Source organism: Nylanderia fulva, unplaced genomic scaffold, assembly GCF_048542155.1.
Source record: "Nylanderia fulva isolate GAGA-0341 unplaced genomic scaffold, ASM4854215v1 Scaffold8, whole genome shotgun sequence".
NCBI classification, from domain to species: Eukaryota; Metazoa; Arthropoda; class Insecta; order Hymenoptera; family Formicidae; genus Nylanderia; species Nylanderia fulva.
In genome coordinates, this window is record NW_028190916.1 from 3401229 (window position 1) to 3426259 (window position 25031).

Genomic DNA, 25031 nt, shown 5'->3' on the forward strand with positions numbered 1-25031 from the left:
ATCAAAATAAAGTTCATAAAATATTTCCCCGATGTCTGCTTAATACTTATCATTTTTGCTACATTAATCAAAATTAGAATATTACAATTCTTGGATACATACATTTTTAAAGCTAATATAAAGTTCAAATTTCAATTAAATATAATCAAATGTATTAACATTTTCTGAATTATGAGAAACGTGATTTTGGAGAACGCTTAGCACATGCTAACATATTTTGTATGAAAAATTTTTTTCTCATTTTTATTTACCTTGTATCCTTCCGTGACAAGACCCGCGTTTCTTTTCGCCAAAATGCATTTCATTCTAAGGAGAAAGGCACGTTCCAGCTCGATTTCGCCTCGTGAATTCGGCGGCGGGAATGTGAAACCCGCGAGATCCGCGGGATTCTGCGGAAGACTTAGCACAGAAATCATTTCGTTGCGATCGTCTGGATAAATGTACTCGAATATACTGTTCCCTGTTAATTCCACCTGTATACACGAACAATTATCGTCAATGGTTTCTGAATTAATATAAATTGTTGGACGTAGCAATGTAATATGCAAATTATATATGTATTATAATATGACGTATACGCATATATCGCATAATAATATAACTTTACAAAAAAAATTGATTGAGAATTGCATGCAAAATATTTTGATTGCAAAATTGATTGAGAATTGCATGCAATTAATTAAACATAGTTTCGTGGATTGTCGAATTCTTTTTTCTCGAAATTGTCAAAATAATATTTTACTAATTAATTAATTAAATGAGAGGATATCTCCCACCTGGGACAAACCTAAATGCACGCTAGCTGTTTCGCTAATGTACATAATTTTCCCGTCAGGCGCCACGACGAATATAAACCCATCCAGTGTCTGCAGTCAGAAATCATCTGTTATCATAGTTTTAATTCACAACTTGTATGCGAATATATAATAAGTAAAATATAATCTCATTGAATATTAAATTGTTAAAATTTTGCGAATAAAAAATATTTACCGCGTATTTTTAACGTGAAAATTCTAAATTAATGTCAATACTATCAATCGATAGGAATATAAATGACGCACTTTGCGCAAATCACGCACTTGTAAAAGATGGGAGCCCAGTTCCTTGATAGCTGCCTCTAAAGGATTGTTAGGCGGTGGTGCAGCGCCCCATTCGTCTCCGAGACCTAAAATTTAGATTCAATTAAAAAATCAGTTTCTTTCTTGTAATATCGAGTGCAAGTAATGCATATATCTATTTGAAAATATATTTTTAAGGCAAAAATATTAAACAACGCATTGTGCTTGATACATTCTTATGGCATTTAAAATAACTATTATCACACACAGATTTTATATTTTAAATATGTGTGAGAGTATTTCACAGTATTTCTATAAATTATTAGCATACTATAAATAAAATTTTGTAAGTAATTTATCATAATTTAATGATATTTATCTTTTTTATAATTTGTTAGTATAATTTATCTTTCTTTGGAATTTTCCAATGTTTATTCTAATGAAGATATCACTTGCATAAATAGACAAAATATCATAATTTATTTCATCTCTTTTTTATCCTTCATCCGATATGTATATACATATAATTATGTTTCATGTACAATGTGTAATTAAATCTACGATCACATGTGTTTCTTTTCTGTGCATATATGCAACGAAAGCATTTTCTTTTGTCACACGTAAGACTGCAAGAAATAGGTTGATTTAGTCATCTTTTTGCTGACGGATTGTTTCTTTTTTTAAGTTTCTTAACATACAACTTTAGTTTATTTTACATAACATATTTTATAATTATAAATTGACAGTCAATGTTTAATTAAATAATTTGCTAATAATTTATTTTATTTATAAATTTTCTTGTGAAATTGATATTCAGAAATATTTTGAGACTCGTTCATATCGTATTACGTTTATATAAGTGTAATATAAATATCGTATGTTTTGGAGCATATTTCTTTCGAGTTTGATTATCAATCGTTACACTTCTTGGACGTCAATCTATTTTAATACACAACACGTGTCAGATCTTTTTTGGTGATCAGTATACAATAGTGTACATTTGACAGACAGCCCGATCCACCTCAAAAGAAGGAAACAACCTCGATTCAAAGTTCTTTTCTATCACGACGTTACATCGAAAATTTATATCATTGGAATCTGATGTAACAAGTTTGGGAGTTATGAAAAATAAATTTTATTTTAATAAATTTTATCAAGATTTGTCATATACATCGATGTTATCTTCGAATCTTTGTTATGTTAATCGTTGAGAAGAGAGAAAGAGAGAGAGAGAGAGCTGCTGTTATATAATTAATAAATTACATACTTTAAAAAATTTTAAATAATATTTATAACACATTGCATTTAATATTGATTTACTGTTGACAATTTTTTTAGATTGTAAAGGGTTAATCTTGTGGTAATAATCGATGGCAATCAGCCTCTTGAAAAATTTTACGCTCTCTTTTTAACAAAGTGTTCGAGGAAGCATCCCTAAAAGCGTCGTCGTGAGGACGCCGTGTCTCTTTTTCCCGAGAATAAAGACGGGACGGTCGTTCTAGAGGGATGCAGCCACTTGAAATTCAATTCGTCGATGTCGTAAGAGGGAGAATCGAACTGGGGAAGGCCTTTGTAACACTATAACGGCCCCCATGCTTTGCTTACAAAGCGCCGAGGACTAACAATGCATTAAGTGCGCAATCACATCCATCTCATCCGATACTATTTGCCCTTTGCGCCTAAGAGTCCGGTGGCTAAATTCATATCAACTCTTGCAGGGAAAAACAAAAAGGTTACTAGTTGCATTAATTCGCGGCGATTATTGCGATTAAATTTAAATAGCGTAATAATATTTTGGTGGAGGTTTAAATAAGTAACGAAAGAAACATATAGAAGTAAATACATGTATACATGCGCGACAAAAGATGTTATTTTATATGAAAAAATATGTGCAAATTGCAAACTTGTACATTGCTTCCTCACCATTCTATTTCGCTCATTAAGCTTCCTATCTGAGGAAGCCAAAATTGAAAAATCAGCTTGATTATAGAGGCATTAAGTTTTCAAATTGAACACTAATTTTGTTTAGTGTTCCATCATTATCAATTTAGTCTTAATGAAAAGAGATTTACATTATGAAAATTAGGATAATAATGATTTCTTTAATAATATTTGGAGTCAAAAATATAATTTAATAATAATTTAAGTTTCCCAAAAATGCGAAATGTAAATTAATTATTAAATCAAGAATAGCTATCACTACTTTTCAATTATTTTAATATTTTGATCTGACGATTCTATACATGTATTGTATTATTACAGAATTGTATAATATAATAATCCTTCCCGTGGGTACACCTTGACGTGGTGGGGAGGCCCTAGTACCTGGATGATTAATCCTTTTAGATTTATCCTTTGAGATTTATCCTAAAGGTTTATTCTGAATGGGAAGCTAAGTACCCAAGACGCGTCGTCGATTTTTGATGTGCCGCGCGCGGATCGGCATTCGCGTCACCGTCGCGTTTCGCGTAATATTTTGATTTCTCGATTTCGAGAGTATCGTTAAAAATACCGCGCGTACGATTGCGGGAGTGCCGTTAAAAGTATCGTTAAAAGTATCGCGCACAAAAGTGCGGGAGTGCCGTTAAAAGTATCGCGCGTAAAAGTGCGGGAGTGCCGTTAAAAGTATCGCGCGTAAAAGTGCGGGAGTGCCATTAAAAGTGTCGCGCGAGTATTAGTCAATTTTTAACAGTATAACAGAGGAGGCCTAGGAGAGGCATCGGGCACCAGACGGATTAACTCTATGGTAAATATTTATTATTTTGTATATTAATTGTTATATAAATTGCGTATTAATTTGATTTATTTATTTGAATTATGTAAACAAAAAATTATTAAAGAGAAATACTGTTATCAACTTTCTCTATAAATCCTATAAAAGTTTGAATTATAAAAAAATAGTTGTTCCATTGTATATCCTCTCAGTATTATATCCATTGAACATAAATCCCAATATATGTACAATAATTTTTTGAAATATTAGTTATTTTGGGCGCTAACAATTTACATTTTATGTTACAGATCAACTTGACGATCCTGCCAATCTGAGAGGAGGAAGAGGCATCGGGCATCAGCGAAGCAACTTTAAAGTAAATATTCGTTATTTGTTTATAAATTATTATAAATGGCGTACACTCATTAATTTGGTTCATTTATTTGAGTGATTTAAACAAAAGAGAAAAAGATCAGAGAAAAACACTTTTTTATATAAATCTTATAAAAGTAATAAATATCTTATAGATATCTTATAAAAGTGTTTCTCTATAAAATTTTATTTATATATATAGAAAAGTTACTTTTAAGATTTTATAAAATTATTCCATGTATAATTGACTTTTTATCTTATTCATCGGATATATAATTTGGCGTGTACATGTATGTACACTAATAATAATTTCTTGATATATTGATTATCTTCGGCATTACTATAATTTGAATTTTGTATTTGTATGTTACAGACAACGCGTAGCGTCGATTTCAACAACTTCGCTGTTGTGCATCGGTGCCGGTGAGTGATTTAATCTATCATCTCTTTTTTATTTCATGTAATAAATAAAAAATATCCTAAAGAGCGATTTTATTATCGCAACACATAACGGAAATAACGAATTGCCGTCCGTTCATAATACGAATTCTTACTCAATTATTAAGAAGCGAAGATATCAATGAAATTAACAATTTTTATTTTATTACCATGAGGAAAAACGGCTCTCATTTTGAGATAACTAGTAGTAAGTCTGATGATGCTGGCCTTATCCAATTGTGTCGTTATGGCAGCCGGTAATGGAAGCAGCTTTGCTAGCTCTAGAAATTCTTGATTCTCTTTAACGCGGCGCGATCGCGCGGCGTTTTTACTTTTCTCTTTCATTACGATTTCCTGCGGATGTCCGGATGTGGCGAGATTACCAATCGAATTATTATTATTATTATTGTGATGATGACAGTGCAGACGTTGCGAGCTCAGATCCAGTGTGTCTGAGGGTGGGCTGCCGCCTGTAAATAAAAAATACATATTTGAATTTGCATTAATTATGCTTGAAATAGTAACACATCAATTGCATAACATATTCATCACAAATTAATTATATATACTTTCGTCATCTATTTACATTGTTTAAAAGTCTTTTGAATCTTAGAAAAGGTTTACATTTTTGAAATTGTAAATAAAAACATCTTTGGAAGTATTAAAATTAAAACATGAATTTTAATAATTATGCATTAATTTTAATATGTATAACTTAGTAACAAAATTTAATATTATATGTTCAAAACTTTAATACTATAATATATAAACAAAATTTAAATTAAAGAGAGCCCGCAATGATTTGTGCGTTTATCACATATGTATTATACGAGTATATACGAGAAGTTCTTAAGAAATACAATTTAATACGTCAGACGATATTAAGGGTTTATGATGAAATTAGGTATACGTGATCTGTGTGCGTGCGTGCAAAATCGATGCAGCAATAACACAAATCGCAATTGTGTTGCACAAGCGACAGCGTAAAATAGTCGCGCTATCAGCATACCGGGGTGAATTAACTTAACTCCGCTATGCTTGACACGGCTGACTACACGAGTTCCAGTTCCACGCCCGCCGTAATCGCAATTCCTCGTCATCGTTAATGTCGTCGACAGAGATGCCGACGTAACACCCGATATCCCGGTAATATCGATAATCGGTTGGAAAATATAGCTGTTTGTCTGTCTTGCCTTCGCTTTAAGGCATATCTGTAGAATATTCTAAAACTGTTACACTCTTCTCCCTACATTTTATCATTTATTTTTTTCTTTGTATAAATATCAATCATATTACTGAATATTATTATTGAAAAATGTGTATTATATATATATATATATAATTGATTAATATATTATTTTTTTATAACACAGCTAGATTATAAAATTCGAATTATCTAAAGAAATATATCTATTTGCATATTGCAAATATTTATTAGTTCTATAATGGGAGGAGAATAATGCTTTATATATGAAATGACTATTATAAAAAAATTTCGTACACTTTTTTACGCTTCGTGCAAAAAATTGCATCGGATGATCGGAAAGGTCATTGGACCGTAGAGATCGGAATTTTGCAGGCGCAATTATTTGTCTTGCAGTATTGGCGGTCGTGACTTTATTTCGAAATCACGTTCGAAACTGAATTACATTTTTTCCCAGATGAAATAGAACCGTCTCTATGGACACATCGTGTATAATCCATAACTGGGACTACGAATTTTATTTTAATTTTCCATAACTTTGCGGACGCGTGACGAATTTCAAAAGTATAAATCGGTGAAGAATTTGCAATCGAACCGGCTTGTACTAACACAGCGTTGAACAATATGAGGAGACCCTATGCAATTTCTATATATCTAAAATATTCCTATTTTATATGATTCTAACCACGTACACATGCACATAAAAAATTTTTTATATTTTATTTAGAAATAATATAATAATATTTTAAAAAGAATAAAGAGAACAGAGAGTTATCTCTCCCTCTTCTAAAAGCTTGGCAAAGAATGCGAAATACAATTAATTGTTTATTAAACAAAATTAAAAGTAGTCAAGTTATTTTCTTGAGAGTTAAATGTATTGCATATACTTCAACTCGTTACTGCTCATTACGCAATTAAGTTAATTAAATATAAATTAAATCCGATTGGGGATCGAAATGAATTCTTTCAGTACTTTCTAACTGCGAGTAAATACAAAAGAGATTTTGACAGTGTCGTTATTTGCGAATAATATTGCGCGAATGCTACATAATGACGTCGAAACTCCTCGTTCTATAAGAAATGAAAGCAAAGGGAGCAAACCGTCATTAAAACGCCAGCAAGAGAGCAATCTAACGACGTAGAGCTACCCGGACTTCTCTCGGATGGAAATTCGCCTGAATAATGCATTTTTTTGCTGCTTTGCATTCGGTGACTGTTCTAACCGATCCACCACGCTTCTCAATTTTTTTAAGAGAGATTTTCATACACAGAATGTGCTCTGTGTCTTTTTGTTTATTTTAAAAAAGTCATTTCTCATTTTATCTTTTTAAAATAATTTTTAATTTATATTCTTTTTGCAATAAATAATTTGATGAAAATATCAACTTACTAGAATGCTATTACATTTGTCGTGCGACAAGCTTTATTCGATGCTTTGTGACTGCTATTTGCAAGAAAATGTCAGAATTTCTAAAATTCTCTGTTTGAAAATTGATTAATATGTTAAATAAACTCCTCAACAAATATAAGAGTATCTTAAGACGGTCAAGAAAACAAAGGAGAATGTTGAGACAAGAGCCAGGCAAAAGCATACACAATATTATGATGAATTTATATGTGCATTGTTGTGTATGCTACTTAGAAATATTACTTGTCCAAGATAATATGTATAACTTAACACCGTTTGCCATCATTTCTGCATTCGCGGAAACCACGTTCAAACATTATTCACACTCGTTGCACCGTTAGGAAAATTGCAGGTTCGTGGTAGGAGCGAACAGGTTCGGGGGAAAAACGATTCTATACGCCGAGAATAAGTTGTTTCCTCATTGGCCATTTCAATGCAGTACTCCCACGTTGCAACCATGAGATGTTCGAGAATTATTGTAGCGGAAATTAAAGGTGGCTCCCAGCCAAAGACGCCATTTCGCGTGTATATAGAACAACTTAGCCAATAATTGTCAGTAACTAATTAAGAAAATAGTAAAAACGGTATAGAATCGTGATAATTAAAAATATACTAAATAATAATATGGAAATTGTTGAAATAACAATATTTATATTTATATTAGTATTACAATTACAGGCTTTGATTAAAATGGGAAATATTCTTACGAGTTCTTTATCTTTTTATACACATACATACGTACGAATTGTTTTATTGTTCAATTATTAAAAAGTTGAAGATTGTTAACATTCCACAATAATAATTGTTTAACCTTGTAAAGGACTTCAATTAATTATAAAATTCACCGGATGGATCAGTATCGTATAATAGGAAGATAATTATAATAAATAATATATTGAAATTATATATCATATAATTATATATAAAAAAGCAGCTGAGAAATAATTATTTTTTCTTATGTTTTATAATCAAACAATAAAAATAAATAAATCTCTTTCAAAATCTGTAGCACATGTTCTTTGCGATGGAAAAATAATCTTATGAAAGTAACGATATTCCTTCCGTCGCAAAGAACATTCTTAATGTGTTATAATGAACATTCATAATGTGCAAAGCATATCCAAAAATAATACAAATTATTTCTTATACATTTGCATAATTCTCAAATTAACAACATTTTCAAATTTAAATAAATTTTTAAATGGGGCAGAAAAGGTTAGACGCGGAGGCGGGTAGTGCGTCGGTTTCAATGAAAAATTAATTTTTATTGAAACTGATGAGTTGTACACAAGATATAAATTTTCCTTGAGATCTAAATGAAGATTTATTAAATTTTTTTATATCTCCTACCACACACACACAAGAAAAATTTGTGTCTTGTGCATAACTTATCATCTGCATTGGTTCTTTCTCGTCCGTTGAAAATTAAATACGCATTTTTATATTATTTCATGAGAAGTCTTACTAAAATCTTAATTTTTAGATAAGTCTTATTTTTTAAAATTTGAAATGCTTCTTTAAATAGTCGAATAATTCGATTATTTCGAATATTTCACTTGAATTTGGCTTGCATTTATATTATAGATTATATACGTGATTAGTACCTTTCGGATTTTCTTTCTTGTTTCTCGTTCTCCAATTTTGAATATGAGGATCGTTTCTTGAGATAGCTGATATGCGTCCGTGATTTTCCATCGGAGCCATACTGCATATATTCTCCCTATTGCGACTTTCTGAACACTGACACCATGCAGATTGCTCACAATTTTGCACGTATTTTCAACGGTGTTAAAACTACTTAATCATCAATTCTAAGCACGCGTATATTAAGAAACTGCTAACTGGGAACCATTCCTTTTATCATCTGATTTTGATACTCAGCGTAATATCAATTTGCATATGTATTAGCGATCAAAGGCATCGATCGATATTCGATATTTCTACGCGCAGAATTTTCTACGAAAACAATTTTACGATTGACACTTTTATATACATATAAATCTGTTTCGAATGAAACGTCGCTATACACGATGAGAAAGACGAACCTGCGTTCCTCGCGTTGAAATCTCGACTAACGCGTGCATTGGTTTTATAGCAATTTATTGCCGCTACCCTGGACCGATGCTTCTCTCAGCTCTCAGCCTCCGTTCCTTACTCATCTCAACCAACGCTGTTTCCCAATGGAGTAGGTAAGCTGAGAGAGGTACCACCCTTATTTTAAGCTCCACCCTTCGTAGTGGGTCAGCCCGACCAGGGGCTCGACAGCGTACACGCACATGCGAACTTTCGTGTATACGTTCCCTCGAGAAAGACGAAGATAAATTTGCGAATAGAACGGAATTTCTAACGGCCATTGTTGGAAGTTATTATTTTTGAAAACTAATATGCTGCTCTCATTCAAAATAGCAGCGACAAATTTCAAAAGTTGAGTGCATACATGTGTGAAGCGAGAGATTAATAAACTTTTTAGTAATAACAGCTAAAAGAATTGTGTATTTATTAAAAATTGCACAATGTTAATTGCAAAGAAAAATTCATATTATATATGTGATAAAATAGTTTTGAAAAACAAAAACTATATTATTTTCATTATTAATTATTAAAATAATTGTCTTCATCCTTACAATACATTTATCTTTCAAAATTATCATTTATTTTGTACAGCTTTAATATAAATAATCATTTTCTTTAGTCACATATTGTGCACGTTTGACATTGTATTGGACATGGAAGCTATAGAAATATTTTTTAATATTTTTTTCTTTAATATTTAATATTTTTCACTAGTGCACGTAATATATTTGCACTGTATATTTTGCAAAAAAATTTACATGTTTTTTTACTATATAATTCAGTAGTTATAACGATGGACTAAGAATTTTAATTTTAGCAGCATATAATTATATAGACATACCTAACTAAACTTTGCGTGTAATTAATTTTAATTTTATATCTGAAAGTTTGTTTTTAACGTTAAGAATATGATGTACAGGATACCCCAGAACTAGTAGTAAACTGTTAATGGCAGCTTCCTATAAAATTCTATTAAAGTAAACACTACATGAAATTAATAAAAGAATATGATTTTGTTAATGTTTTATTTCCACAAGGCTTAGTTTACGAAAAACCTCTTTTTTCAATTGCTTATAACTCGAAAATGATTGATGTCCAACATTTTTGCTAAAAAAAAATCGTCTCCAAATAATCATAGGAATCTGGAAGCCATTGACAGGTATACTATTAATTTTGGGACATTTTGTATATAAATTATTCGAGAGTCTTGAAATTACAAGCACATGGTGCTTTCTTTTTATTTCATTGTTTGTTTTTTTATTCCACCTTGCGAGACGAATATGAAACATACTTGCAACATCTGTTCGTAGTATATCACATTCTAAGATATTCTATACAATACTTTTGAAAGAAAACTTTAAAAGGATAAAGGTAAAATCATTTTTTTCACAAATGAGAAACACATGTTTCGAATTATAAGAAATACTCGGACAAGTGACAATGAAAAAACTTTATAGTTTTCTTTTCGAAAATCGATTAAAAATAGAAAAAAAATTCTACATTAAAAAAAAGACTACATTAATAAATATTTATTTCAATATTGCCTAACAAATCATTTATTTGAAGTAAATAAATATTTATATAGTTAATAGTATATCGCATTCTAAGATATTCTATACAATACTTTTGAAAGAAAACTTTAGGACAAAGGTAAAATTATTTTTCTCACAAATGAGAAACACATGTTTCGGATTATAAGAAACACTCGGACAAGTGACAATGAAAAAACTTTATAGTTATATTTTCGAAAATCGATTAAAAATAGAAAAAAAGACTACATTAATAAATATTTATTTCAATATTGCCTAACAAATCATTTATTTGAAATAAATAAATATTTGTGTTGAAAAAAATTTTCTTATATCAAATAAATATTTTTCACATCAAATCAGTATTATTAGTTTCAAATAAATGATTTATTTGACAGTATTAAAATAAATACTTATTCGAATTCAATAAATTTTTTTTATGTTATTCGATTTGTGATCAGATATTTGCACAAAGACGACGCTAGATTTTTTTAATTATTTGTTAAATACGTCGATCTCTTGAGGCTTTGAGAGAAAAAAAAGAAATTTGTAATCTTTCACGAGTATGTTATTCTATTTTACATTATTATATTTATTTATGTATTATTTATTTTTCCATTTTATTTCATCGAATTTGTATTCTGCTAATAATAGAAGTTTAGATGTGCAGGGTTTTAATATAATTTTACAATTAGAAATTTTATACAAATTTCGCAAATTTTTTAAAACTTTAATAAAAGATTGAAATTAATATTCGGATTAAAATCCGAAATGTTTTGCATTACTTTTCTTATTTTCCGCACACTTACACATTTTAGATATTAAATTCTATCAATGCACGCGCATGATACAATTTTTATAGCGCACTCAAAAAGAATAATTCTATGTAATATATATTTTAAAATATCTTTTCGATAACATTCTCAACGTTCACTCGTTTACTTATTCTTCGTTCATCAAAAACGTGGTCCATTCGCGGATTTTCACAGCTATTACATACCATTACGACTATAATCGATATCCACGGTATAGTAAGTAAGCGTGACGAGAGAGGATGGGGCAATCCAATTTGCGGCCACTGGTCTGATCTGTCCCCGTCGTCCAATTAACGGATCTTTCTTCTAATCTCATGGATTCACTCCGGTCCGTCGGGGAAATCGCGACCTTTTTGCTCGGATAAAAGAGAAACGAAAGAGGAACGACGTGGAAAGAATGACGTGCAATTATCTAGGTATGTCGATTGTACTATATATGTACTATCGAAAGTGCCGAATCGCAGTGAATTGCAATGAGTATGTCGATAGTCGATATTACCGATAACAATTACCAAGACACTGTTGTATATATATCGGAGTGGACACAAAATTCTGCACGAAAGAGATAAATGAACAGGGGAAAAAAAACTTGTGTGTCTACAATTGTGTTTTCGAAAACTAATAAATTTTTCTTTAAACATTTATACATCATCCAGAATAGATTTGCTGCATATTATATAATATCCAATTTGAAATAGAACGCATATGCTCCAATTATTATTACGGCTGGAATCGTGAGAATGAAATTCAGTCAGAAATTTGATAAAAGTGTTAGCAAAGGAAATCGGAAGCGACTCGCGTATCATTTATTATTTTTCGCCGGGCAATCTTTATACGCGAGAAAAGAAATGCGAAATGGTCACAATTAGCAGTAATCTCTCCGACGATGTGCAACCGTGTCGTGGAGAAACTTCCTTCTCTCGGAATGGAGATCAAGCGCGACAGGCACGCGTTTCATAGTACGCATCTCCGGGAGTTTTCGCGCAAATACGCGGGATATCTGTGTACGCGCGCGAAACAGGTAGAGATAATATTTGCAGGGATTTGCACACGTGCCCGGCCGGTCGGACGTTATTTTCGTATCGTAATGCCTCTCTGTGCATCCTCCCTCCTGCTCGCGGTACTCGTGTATCCGTGAGAAATGACACATTTGCACGCGTATGATTTCGCGACGCACGCGTCTCTATTGCGTGTGTGTGTGTGTGTGTGTGTGTGTGTCGGAGTGTGTGTAGGCCAGAGCAAATAGGTGTGTCTATACTCTACGTCGCCGGGAAGCGCCGGTGTTATCCGAATTAGAGAGACTACGTGCTTGCACTCGCTGCTATTATCCGACGCTCCGTAAATTCACATTGCACGATGCGTATTTGATTGTTCTCTGTATATTATGTTTCGTATATCCTCTGTAGATCCTCGTATATTCCTCTGTGTATACGTGTCTCTTATATTTTTTTATTTTGATAATTGGTTCACCAGAGACAGCGACGAAATAATTTCAATGGCCTTATTCGAAAAAGGATCGCACTGTTTGTTCTAAATATATATCTGATCATTGAATTTTTAGTCACATATCAGATTTCACATATAAAGAGCATTTTTGATTGAATATCAAACAGGGATATTAAAATAATATTATATTAAGAATAAATGTTCTTTCTATAAGATCTATCTTTTTAGCCATTTTAATGGTATCTTATTATAATGTGACACAAAGACTTCTGTGCAGAGAAAAATCTGAAAAATCTTTGAGCTAAGTTACGGTAAAGCATTGACAGGTGGATGTTTCGACCTACAACTATCGCGCATTAAGATGCGTAGTCACATACAAGTCGTTTTGTCGTACAATCTTTGAATGAGTTTCCGTCCAAAAAACGCTCAACCGTTGGGGTTGATGAATTACACGCACCCTCATATCCTGTAGCCCTTGTCTTTTTTGCCGATGGGGGTGAAACTACCGTGAAAGATATCCCCTGGACAGTTTACTGGTGTTGCCGTTCTCGTATCGGCTATACCATGGTCCAATGAATGTAGGTGAAACCAAGGTTTAAGCTTCGCCGAAGTTGCAAGACCGCGCCTGCCCGATTGCATTCATCCAGTCACGAACGACAATAATGATCAACGTATTTCTTAGCCAACGAACAATAAAATCTAAACGTGAAAAAAGATTTGTGAAACTTTAAATTAGAAACACCTGCGTTTCAGAACACCTGCTTTGAGGAAAAAAAATATCTATAAATCTTAACTAAAGCTTTAGCTTCTCTAAAAATAAAAGCGCATATTCTCTGCTTTTATTACTCGAAATACATATATATATATATATATATATATATATATATATGATGTAGGAATAATTTTTTTTATTTTACATTAATTTATAACATTTAAAAATGTGTATGTTTATTGAGTAAAAGTTTCGAATTGTAAATCACTCTAGTTTTAAAGATTGATATTTTATTTTGATTTAAGAGTTTTATAAATTTTTATTAATATACTTTATAATTTGTACTAGATTATTAAATCCATGAGGATTTCTGAAAAACAAATTCACATATAGAAGATAACTAACGCGTATATTTATTTTTTCTTAATATTCTACATTTACCCAATTTTATATATACGTTAATATATTTTTTATGCATTATTACAATTGTGATGAGATATACATATATCTAGATAAACGATGAACCGGTTTGTTGTTAAAAATAGTAATTTGAATGATTGAGACTTGCAATTTGAGAAATTTTTATGCAAACATATTCCTATGTTCTAGTATCTGTAATCTTAAATTTATCGTACACGTGACAATATTGAAGAAATTTTTATAATAATTTAGAAGCAATTTTTTCTTTACAAAAGGTGCATTTCCGGTAAATTATTAACCTCATTTTGATTTCTGTATATGTTACGCCGATGACATAAGATCAGCGGAACGGCGGCCTAAATTATTAGCATATTGCGTGTCCTGGCATACAGCGTGCAGTTTATGCCGAAAATACGCCACGCCGTTAGCCGTTGTAGCTGTCATACTAAAAGAACAAACAATCGAATCGCCAGATTTCATCCTCCACCGTCGCCCCGATCAAATGCGACGAGGTATCCATTTTGCCACTAGTCGTGCAACAACATGGAGTATTCGCATAGGCTTTAAGGGATGTAACGGCAGAGGACGCATTCGCCAGATGCATGTTGCATTGTTCGGATTAATTAATTTTGGCGCGTTAATTGAAGGGTCAATAATGTTGATAAACATTAAGTAGCTATGCAATCTGAAATAACCGAGAAAATAATTATTATCAAACGGCAATTACTAATTATTCTACGAAACATTATTTTATTCATTAACTTCAAATTCGAAAAAGTTTTTAAAGTGTTATTAAAAATTAATGAGAATTTAATGGATTTTGCTTAAAATGCATAAGACGGATAGATAATCAACTTTATATTCCTTCCATTAATTTTAAGCGCATTTTACACTTTTTTAATAGAATTTTAATCTTAGATTTAATTACCAAGATAGTTAATGTTAAATATTTAAGAAATATAAACAAAAAAGAAGGGATTAGTACTCAATTAAACATTTTTTGAAAAAAACCCATTTTACAAGTTACTCAAAGAATATATTATCATGATAAAATAATTAATTTCTACTTTTTCTTTGATATAAATATAAAATCTTTTTTTTGTGTGTGAAAGATTTGTCTGATAAGAGTTATTTTAATTCATCACTTTCTCACAGGCAAGAGGTATATTCAGGATGTGTAGCAGATAACGATTCGAGACATATACGTAGATAATTCTATCGTTCCTGTCGCGCGGCGCATTCTTTAGACAGATAATTCCGTCCGTATTCGAGTTGCACTCGCGTGTACTCGCACGTGGAGTGCAGCCGACTCGGAGGTACTTGGAACCGCGTTCATCTCACAGACGGCTCGCCGAGTGTTTTTCTTGCATTGTGCTGACCATGTATGATCTCAAGAAACGAAGTATACGGACCAAGCGTTGCCAACCATAATTATAGAATATGTGCAATGCAAAATGAATCAAATCAGCTAATATTTTTGAAGAACGCAACCCCATTTGAATGAAACTTCGTAATGTCTTTGTTCGCATTTTATTTCTTTTTAAATATCAAAAGTAATATTTTCAATTTATAATCTTCTAATTATTGTAAATTATTGTACTTAAAAATATATATAGTATATTTATAAACTTGACAGATACAACTTATACTGCTAAGAGTTATAGAAAGAAGCTGTTGATTATTATTATTCATTATCGTCTTTAAGAAATATCATATCCTTTTATAAATTTTACGTTAAACATTTCTAGAGAGAGAGAGAAAGAAACAAAAAATATATTTAAACAATTTCCTCTTTTTTCCTTTCTTTTATAATTTTGAATTTATATTTAAGCTCCGTCTTTAAAGGTTGGCAACGACGATGGTCTACATTTGCACGTGTTGCACTTTGCCACGTAGACGGTACAATGTACCCGACTTCTTTTTTTTCTCACTTCAATATGCACTTACTCACAATGTTGCTCATGAAACACCGGCAAACACCGTCTCGTGAGTCGACGCAATACAGTGCGCGTGCAATCCGCAATTCTACACGTGCAACTCGAATTTCCACGCGTCTTTCGTGCACGCCGTCTCGCAACAAAGCTGCTCTAACGCAAAACGTGCGAAAGAAACTAAAGCACAACTCACTTTAACCCTCTCAAAAATTAATGATTCATAAAAATCAATTTGCAGCTGCGGGGTAAGCTAATTAAATCTGTAATCCAAAGTTTAAAAAAGTATCGAAAAATTTTTAGATTGCAGATTTAATTAGTTTACGCCACAGCTGCAACATTTTTCGTACGAATCATTAATTTATTTCAATTTTTTTTAAATGTTGATAAAATGAGAAAATGTTTTTAATGTGTTTTCTTGCTACATTATTGCTATGCTAAACAAAGCATATTTATTCAAAAAATGTTTCCTATTCTATTAATATTCAAATAAACATTTAAATAATTCAATATAGCGCTTCTCACAATACTATCCAAATTTTCCTATATTACATATCTTACAATTGAGTGTATATGCTTTAAAAAATATTATACTTTGTGTGACTAACAAAATTATTAAACTATCTTAGTAACATATAAAGTGACAAGTAAAGTTTTGCTAAAGTGACAACCCAGGATAGAATAGACTGCATTATGAATGTTATATGTAGATAGCAAGTAGTAACTAAGCGTATTTTTGTTGCATTTTGAAACAGGAGAGAGAGCGCCATAGCTGATAGGTCGCGTAGTTTATTGATCATGAATTCGAGCCTGTGTTTAGACGCCAGTATCGCGACGTTGTAATGCGAGAACTGTGCTCTGTGTAACACACCAAGGAGGCAATAGCCGGACCAAGTCGTTAAATGCCTCAACGCCACATTTAACTTTTAACTAAACGTCATAACAAACGAATATCTTTCCATTGACACTTTGTGTCGAGTTCAGAGTCAAAAATTAGGATTATATCAGAGATTTTAAAATTACTATGTATATATACTCTCTTTCTCTCCTTCATTCTCTGTCATTAAAGAATTTTATATATCATTGTCCACTACGAATTCTTTGAAAAAAAAAAATTTTTAATTAAAAAATGCCGATTGTTGAAAGATAATAGAAATATCTTGAAGTCAATGTATCCACCAATGAGAGAAAAAAATTATTTTCGAAAGAATTTTAATTATACATAACATTTTTTCTCTTAGTCCTCATAGATTTCACAGACGATTGCTGCTTGTCGATGAAAGTTTTGAGCGACAATTAGCGTAACGACGAGATCTGCTTTCTCTCGCGACCTGTGGGAGATTCTAACAACCCTACATTCGAGGGTGAAACTTCGCGCTCCAGGGAGGAGTTTGCACCGCACTATGGATAGACGCGTGAACGCGTAATGAACACGCGTAAAGTCTTTATTAGACGGTGCAATATTTCTATCGCGTATAATATTATATCACGCAGTTATCGTATTGTAATTGTGTGAGAGAGAAAAAGAGAGAAAGAGAGAAAAATTTGTTTTTTTATTAATATATTTTTTCGATTTCTCTGAAATGCAAGCCAAATATCGTAGAAATCAAGATGCAAAAAAAAGAATAAGTAGATCATGATTCGATAACATTATTTTTGGATAATTATTCAGATATAATATTTTACATTTTACATTTTATAAATTTAAATTTAACATGTGCAATTATATTTACGTGGATTATGGCATCATCTTATCATTTTAACTTTTTGAGTACGATAAAAAACTGAGATATAGAAAATATATTTTTTAATTATATATATTTATATGATATATGAAGTGAATGAATTTTTCAATGAAAATCTCAGAACAATCAGATTTCGTTAGATTTTGTTAATACGTTAACAACGGGAGAAAAATAGAACAAATTATAGCATAGCAAGAATTTCTACATTTTATAGATTCACAAAAGAAAGGACCTAGGATTGGGTGAAAGTTACCCCTCCGTTGTTATATAACGAACACAGAGGGTAGAAGTGGCCGAGCACTCGCGACCCCTCGATGCCGAATGGGCGAGGCTCTTGTCCCTTCGTACAAAGAAACAGCCCGCCTTTAAACATCCCTAAACTAAGTCACTTTAGCTCTGACATTAAGTGTGACTGATCGTCCAGGCGTGCTTTTAAAAATGGCCACCGGGATGCGTTTTGATATATTCGAAAAATAATAAATGATTCGACTCACAACTGCGCTTCTATTTTGTATTTTGTACCGGATGTAGAAAATATATATATGCAGCTATTAAAATATTTTTCTGACTAAGAGATATAAAATAAATAAGATGCACAAGAGATGCAGTTTCTTAAATGAAAGCTATGCGCTTTTCGATTATATTTTCTGAATAATTAATTTAAAATCAATTATTGTTAATACCCCTAATCTTGGTGTGTATTTTCTTTTCTTCTATATTTTTTTAATAGAAAATGTTTTTTTTACATACTTTTAACGTAATTGTATAATTATTCAATTATGAGTATACGTTTATTACATTCAATATATTTAAATATAATTTGCATTAAAATTAAAATTTTCTAATAACAAGATTTTAACTTTTCTCTTTGCAATATTTTTAGAAAATGCAGTTTAATTAGATAAAATGTAATATTTTTTTCTTAAAATCAAATTTTTACTTCTAACTTAATCAAGATATTTCATATGAAGAAAAGATTATAATTTATCAACAGGCCACTGTCACTGTTTTCGCGATAACGCGTGTCTCGAAATGATACGAATGTTCATATGTTATTAGAAAAACTCAAATGCATATATATATACACCTACAAACAGCTTTTGCGGCATAATATACTTTGTAAAGGACGAGCGTGTGACATCATTCGCAACCGTATGTACGTGCCCAAGTGGAAAACACGCGCGGCACCAATTATCCATTTTTGCACGGAATTATCGCCGACGACCGAGATAAAGCTATCCGAGTCGTATACAAATCATTCGCGACAATTGTATGCAAATTAATCGCGGATAAGTTGCGAATTCGTGAATGCCATCACGCCCGAACCTTGTCACTAACGTGTACACGCATTTAAGGCGACTCGATCGTCTCTCTATTTTTCCATCCGTGTTTTTAAAATTGAACAGCTATTGCATTATACTTTTGTTTTTACAAATTTTCGCGTAATCCGTAATATGTTAAACAATTTCTAAATAACTTCGAATCATAAACCAGAAATTTACGAAAACAGGTATGGTTTTTAAAAAGATCGAGAAATATATCAAATAATTATTTACATATAAATTCTTTTGACTATAAAGAAATAAATATAATTTGTGAATTTATAACTGGGAGTGACATGCAAAATGAAATGAGAATCGACGTTCGAAACGAAATATCGCGACGAGCGAAATATTGCGTGGCCACGCAAAAGCGTGACATCGCGAGAAGAAATCTTTCCAGAGGACACGCGTTGGTGCGTCACGCCCTTGCGAATGCAGGAACGAATGCAGAAAACGTAAAAAAGTTACACGTAACGCCCGTGACGTCAACGAATCACCGGGCACAAGTCGGGTCAGCTGGCCGAAAGCCAAGCTGTAAAATAATGGTACGTTAGTCCCGGCTCTAATCGTCAGATCGACGTGTCTTAAATTACGGCCTAATAACATTCGTAATAACACGCAAACGCAATTGCATGCATCGCGCGGCATTTTTAAATCCTCTCTTTCAATTCTTCGATATTTTTCACGATACATTTTGTGCCCTCATATTATGACAGATGTGTTATATTATCACTTCCCAGCTATAACATATTCATAAGATGTGATTTTGTAGATTAATTCAAACCTTCTATGCAGCGATATTTTATTAATCATTTCTGTGCAAGTGCAATTCTTTTTTACTAATTTAGTAATACAAAAAATTATTTGATGGATTTACATATTTGTTCTAGCAAAAATAATAAGAAAGTAATGAGATCTTTATATCCAAAATTTCATCTTACTTAGAAATAATACAAGAGATGTTTTAATATTTGTGTGTACTCTTTAATAAAAATTCATAGAATTATTAAAGAGTACACACAAATATTAAAACATCTCTTGTATTATTTCTAAGTAAGATGAAATTTTAGATATAAAGATCTTATTACTTTCTTCGTCGGAGGATTATTTTTCTTCTAATTGTGTATGCATATTTACTTGAATTTTGCACAAAGCTTTGTTTAGTTTATCGTTCTGTTTACTAAACGCTTGCACTGTCGGGCATCGACTGAACCACGAATTCTGCTAACTAAAGTAATTCTCCCTTCGTGGAATCGGCGCGAATCCGCTCGCGGTATTTTTCTCGCTTTGTTCCGCGCGCGCCATCGCCATCGCGTTGATGTATCACACGGGGTGAGAGGGCGAAAGCGTGGAGGTGATAATAAGCCGTAAAGACTGTGAGACGCATCGGGAATGCGTGAAGTATTTACTCCCCTTATGGACCGAGTGATTCCGCCGCGCCGGGCCCAATCGTCGCGGACCGCCCATAATTCAACGACATTATGGCAAAAGAAGATGTCACTCGAGGGTGCAAGATGCATTTAAGGAGCGTCGGTTAATTGACTCTCGGACCATCGCGCATATTTTTTTCATTTTATCTCTTTTTCTCGTCTTTAATATTTTATTTATGTTTGATGCAATTTTTTATGACCGCCTATCGATTAAAAAGGGGAGGAAGGATATTTAGAATCAAATTTCTTTAAAAAAAAAAAAATAAAAAAGCGATGATTTCATGAATAATTATTGTCGAATCCTATACGTTATCCGATTAGAATGAAAACGCATCGAGCGCATTCAACTCTCCGGTATTGTACGTGCAATTGTCGCGCTATCAGGAATTGCATTTGAAAGAATTGCGAAGAAATATGGTGAAGGTGTGCGGGAAAAGAAAGGAAGAAAGAGCGCAATATCCATCGCGCGTCGGCTCGCGGCAAAGTAACGCGGAATAGAATTTATTGGCGTAGGCGAGGGTGTGCCGGTGAGTTTTTGAAGTCCCCGGACTTCGTTGCCTTCGCCATTCGACTCGCCAGTAAACCACGACTCGTCTCGTGGACGCTGCAGAATGGAGCAGCGAACGAGAAGGTACCGCACAGGCTCGGTTTAAAAGCCTTAAGGACTCTTGGTATAAGAGAAGGACGAGTCGTTTGACATCGAGGAGGAATCGACTGTTTTTTTGATTATGATTATGATTGTTCTATAAGCGTATGCACTCTCTTCCAGCAAAAATATTATTTTGTGGACAAACAGTTTGATATATTTTTCAAACATGGATTAATTCATTGCACAAATTTATTTCTCTCAAAATGATTTTTTAATTGTTACTATGTCAAGTTTAGATTTTTTATCTCCATTATTTTAGATGATTTTGATATTTTTATGTATTTGATAAAAGTTTGGTTGCAGAAATTAAATGTAATAAATTCTGCTGTGGATAATTACATGCCCGTCACATATCCAATATGAAATGCCGCCCTGTCTGCGTGCGGTAGATATAGAACTTCTTTTCTCTCACCTTCACGCATGTACTCGCTCACACTAACGCATCGTCTTTCGCTATGGGCCGTATAGGGCTTATGGGTTGCGCGACACGGAAATCGCTTAAAAGCATCAAATTGCACGCGTGGGAATTGGACGGTGCGCGACCGATTAGGAAAGAAAATAAACTCTATTCTCTATTTTATTTGGATTACACAAAGTAAGAATAAATTAGCGAGTCATACTTTAATGGAGCGATATGCTAATATTCTTTAACAAGATTGAATGAATGAACGGAATAATTAAAAGGCGAAAAGAATGACCTCAAAAGGGAGAGAAAATCTAAGTCAATTAATGTTTAAAAATTGTATTACATAATGATTTTTAATCGCATTTTTATGAGAAAAAAATGAATATTTCCAAAGTTAAAATAAATGCTTTTTTCATTAAAGATAAAGAATCCGTAAACGAGACCCCAGCATTTATTAATCAATTAAGTGTTTATTATTGATTGTTTATTGATTGCCGGACACATTTTCGTAAGCGACGAATTGTTCCATTCAAGGTTGACCCGTATCTTCCCGAGAAAAGGCTTTAGGCTGAACGTGGACAGCGCAGCCTTGGACATCGATACAATAACAAGGATGTCTGTTATGCTGACAAAGCATCCTCTACCGTAATCAAACTTGTGGTACCCACTGGAGGTATCGGCGAATCGCGAAATTAAAATATCGCGGTGTGCGAACTCGTGTGCGCGATTGTATTTCGGGAAATGATGGCGTTGCTCGTGTTTATCACACTTTGGGCACGTGCACGATTATTTTCGTGCGATGTTACTATACCAGATGACCATCGCGATACTCCCGGATAAGGAAGATTTTCACGGAATTCAAAATAAAATGAAGAAATGTCATAAACAGAAAATAGCTTACAGATCCATAAGATTAAACTTTTTGGAGAAGCTAAAACAAATTTGACTACATAAAATAATAATTAATTACATCTGAAATTATTTATAGAAAAAATATTCTATATGCTATATATAATATATATGATTTATGTTGAATTTTTTACATAAAAATTATATTATTTAAATTTCTTCTTGGATTAATTTAACTTCATAATTTCTCGTATTTTACGCGAGCAGTAATTTTCCCAAATTTTAATGACACATTAGGAATACGAAAATCTTTTTCTGTCGCGAAGCGGAACGATGAAAAAAGCGCGCCAGAGACCTGGCGAAATTTGCAAGTCTCGCGTGGCAAAGTGCCATAAGCACCGGCCAGGGGTTGACTACCGTGGCGACCCGCGATACTCTTTTTATTATCCCGTCGAGAGCTCCCTCGGCCGTCGGTCGGTTCTTTTATTTCGCGATTTCTCTCTCATTTCGCTGGACCGACCCGCCGACATACCCGGCCGAACTTGGACCCAGTCGCTCTGCCAATTTAGCGGGATTATTGGAAGTCGCCGATCGTGTCTGGCAAAAGTAACGCAAGAATATCGCCGATAAGCGATACGATAGTTACGACTATTAACACTTCCGATTATAGCCATTGCGTCCATTTCTGTGATTTCCGTATTTTAAAAAAAAATACCAACTTCCCCATTTTTAACAAATTAAATTTGTCTGAATTACGCTTTAATTTTAAATACTATAAAATATATAAAGAACATTTATACACACATGATACTAATTTTTATAAGTATTTAAAGCTCTCAGACATTATTTAAAAAGAGATTTATCTCTAATTAATTTTGAAGAAAATTGAATTTTTATAAATGTTCTTTATATCAAATAAGTATGCAAGTTGTAAAATGCTATAAATGCAACTCACGTTTCATGACGTTGGCAATTGCTGTGTTGAATATTTTATTTAGATCCAAAACGTCGATTATATTGGGTGTAACGCATGGTCACTTGTAGGCGCGAAATTTTTTCCCGAAATCGATTAGAGTCAGAATCATCCCCTGATTGTCGCGAAATGATCGGATCGGATCGGGGGACAAGAACGATGCAACTTAAGGTTGTCTTAAGTAAAACTAAACTTCGGTCTTGCGTCCTCGACATCCCGGCATCGCGTATCCCCCCACTATCGGCTTCTTTTTAGTCATGTGGGATTTACGCGGGGAGTAGCACGGGTTTCTCACACCCAGGGCGGTACCCGTTTAAATGACGAGCACCAGGTGTCAGCGTGTCGCGCGTGTATGTTACGCGTGTCATATGCAAACGCGCGCAAAAGGAAGTATAATCAAGCGGTTAATCGTCGGAAAATGTTGGTATACAAGAGACATGTGTTACATTATGAGCGAGAATTACGTATATATATTATGCTGATTATAATATATTGCACTATGTTTTGAATAGCATCCATAGATTGTCTGATTAAAGGCTTATTTCTATCATTTTTCCAACATCTTGATCTTAGAAAGAAATATCTATAAACAATTCTGAAAAGCTAAATTATTCTTCAATTTAAAGTGTTAAACGTCAGAACGTGATAGATGATACATTTCACATATGTACGATCTTAAAATTAAAACTGAGAAATGTTGGTATACAAGAGACACGTGTTACATTATGAGCGAAAATTACGTATATATATTATGCTGATTATAATATATTGCACTATGATTTAAATAGCATCCGGATTGTCTGATTAAAGGCTTATTTCTATCATTTTTCCAACATCTTGATCTTAGAAAGAAATATCTATTCTGAAAAGCTAAATTATTCTCCAATTTAAAGTGTTAAACGTCAGAACGTGATAGATGATACATTTCATATGTACGATCTTAAAATTAAAACTGAGAAATGACAGTTTTTAAATTCAAGTCGATTTCTAAATTTGATAGGAAAATTTTCTGCATATGCTGGTGTGAGCTAAGTGAGCTAACGATAAGATGACACAACAATCTTCGTCGTGCTTGAGATATCAACGCCTGACTCATTACACGATATGCTGATTCGTAGACTTTGCGAGATTATCAAATCACAAATACACTTCGCTCATCCGAGCATGGTGTAGAGTCCTTTAAATTATTATTATATCCATGTCCTCCTTTACTCGTATGAGTATTGTTTCGCTAGTCATATTCTCGATATGTGTGTCATATATTACACTGAAGATCAAGGTATCGCGGATAGTCAGCAACAATTAAAGGTCAATCGTAGAGTTCGAAAGAGACATGAGATAAGATGAATCATTTTTCATAACAATATGATGTTACATTAAAGATTCTCTCAGCTATTAATTTCATTTTACTGTTTGATAATCAGGAATATATCTTTATAGATATAATACTTTATAGTATTCATAAAAGAAATATCGTTTAATTATTACAATTAAATTTGTATTTTAAAAAATTATTTAATATATCCTACGTTTTGACA

The 25031-nt window shown here is 32.7% G+C and overlaps 1 protein-coding gene across 5 annotated transcripts in view; it reads right to left on the bottom strand.

Annotated features, from left to right (window-relative positions):
- The window catches only part of sim (bHLH transcription factor single-minded), a 46033-nt gene that overhangs the window by 15737 nt on the left and 5265 nt on the right, over positions 1 to 25031 (bottom strand). For 2 of the 5 annotated variants that reach the window (XR_014926281.1, XM_029309634.2), the window contains exons 1-5: positions 8798 to 9367; positions 4752 to 5051; positions 1062 to 1165; positions 777 to 866; positions 252 to 473 (exon numbers count right to left, since the gene is read on the bottom strand). Coding sequence is in view for 4 of the 5 variants with exons in the window: in XM_029309634.2 (XP_029165467.1) it covers positions 252 to 473; positions 777 to 866; positions 1062 to 1165; positions 4752 to 5051; positions 8798 to 8897 (816 nt within the window). In the remaining variant the exon portion in view is untranslated. Of the gene's footprint in view, positions 1 to 251; positions 474 to 776; positions 867 to 1061; positions 1166 to 4751; positions 5052 to 8797; positions 9368 to 23475; positions 23788 to 25031 lie in introns of those variants that run through there. The other 3 variants (XM_029309647.2, XM_029309642.2, XM_029309655.2) reach the window with 3 other exon arrangements.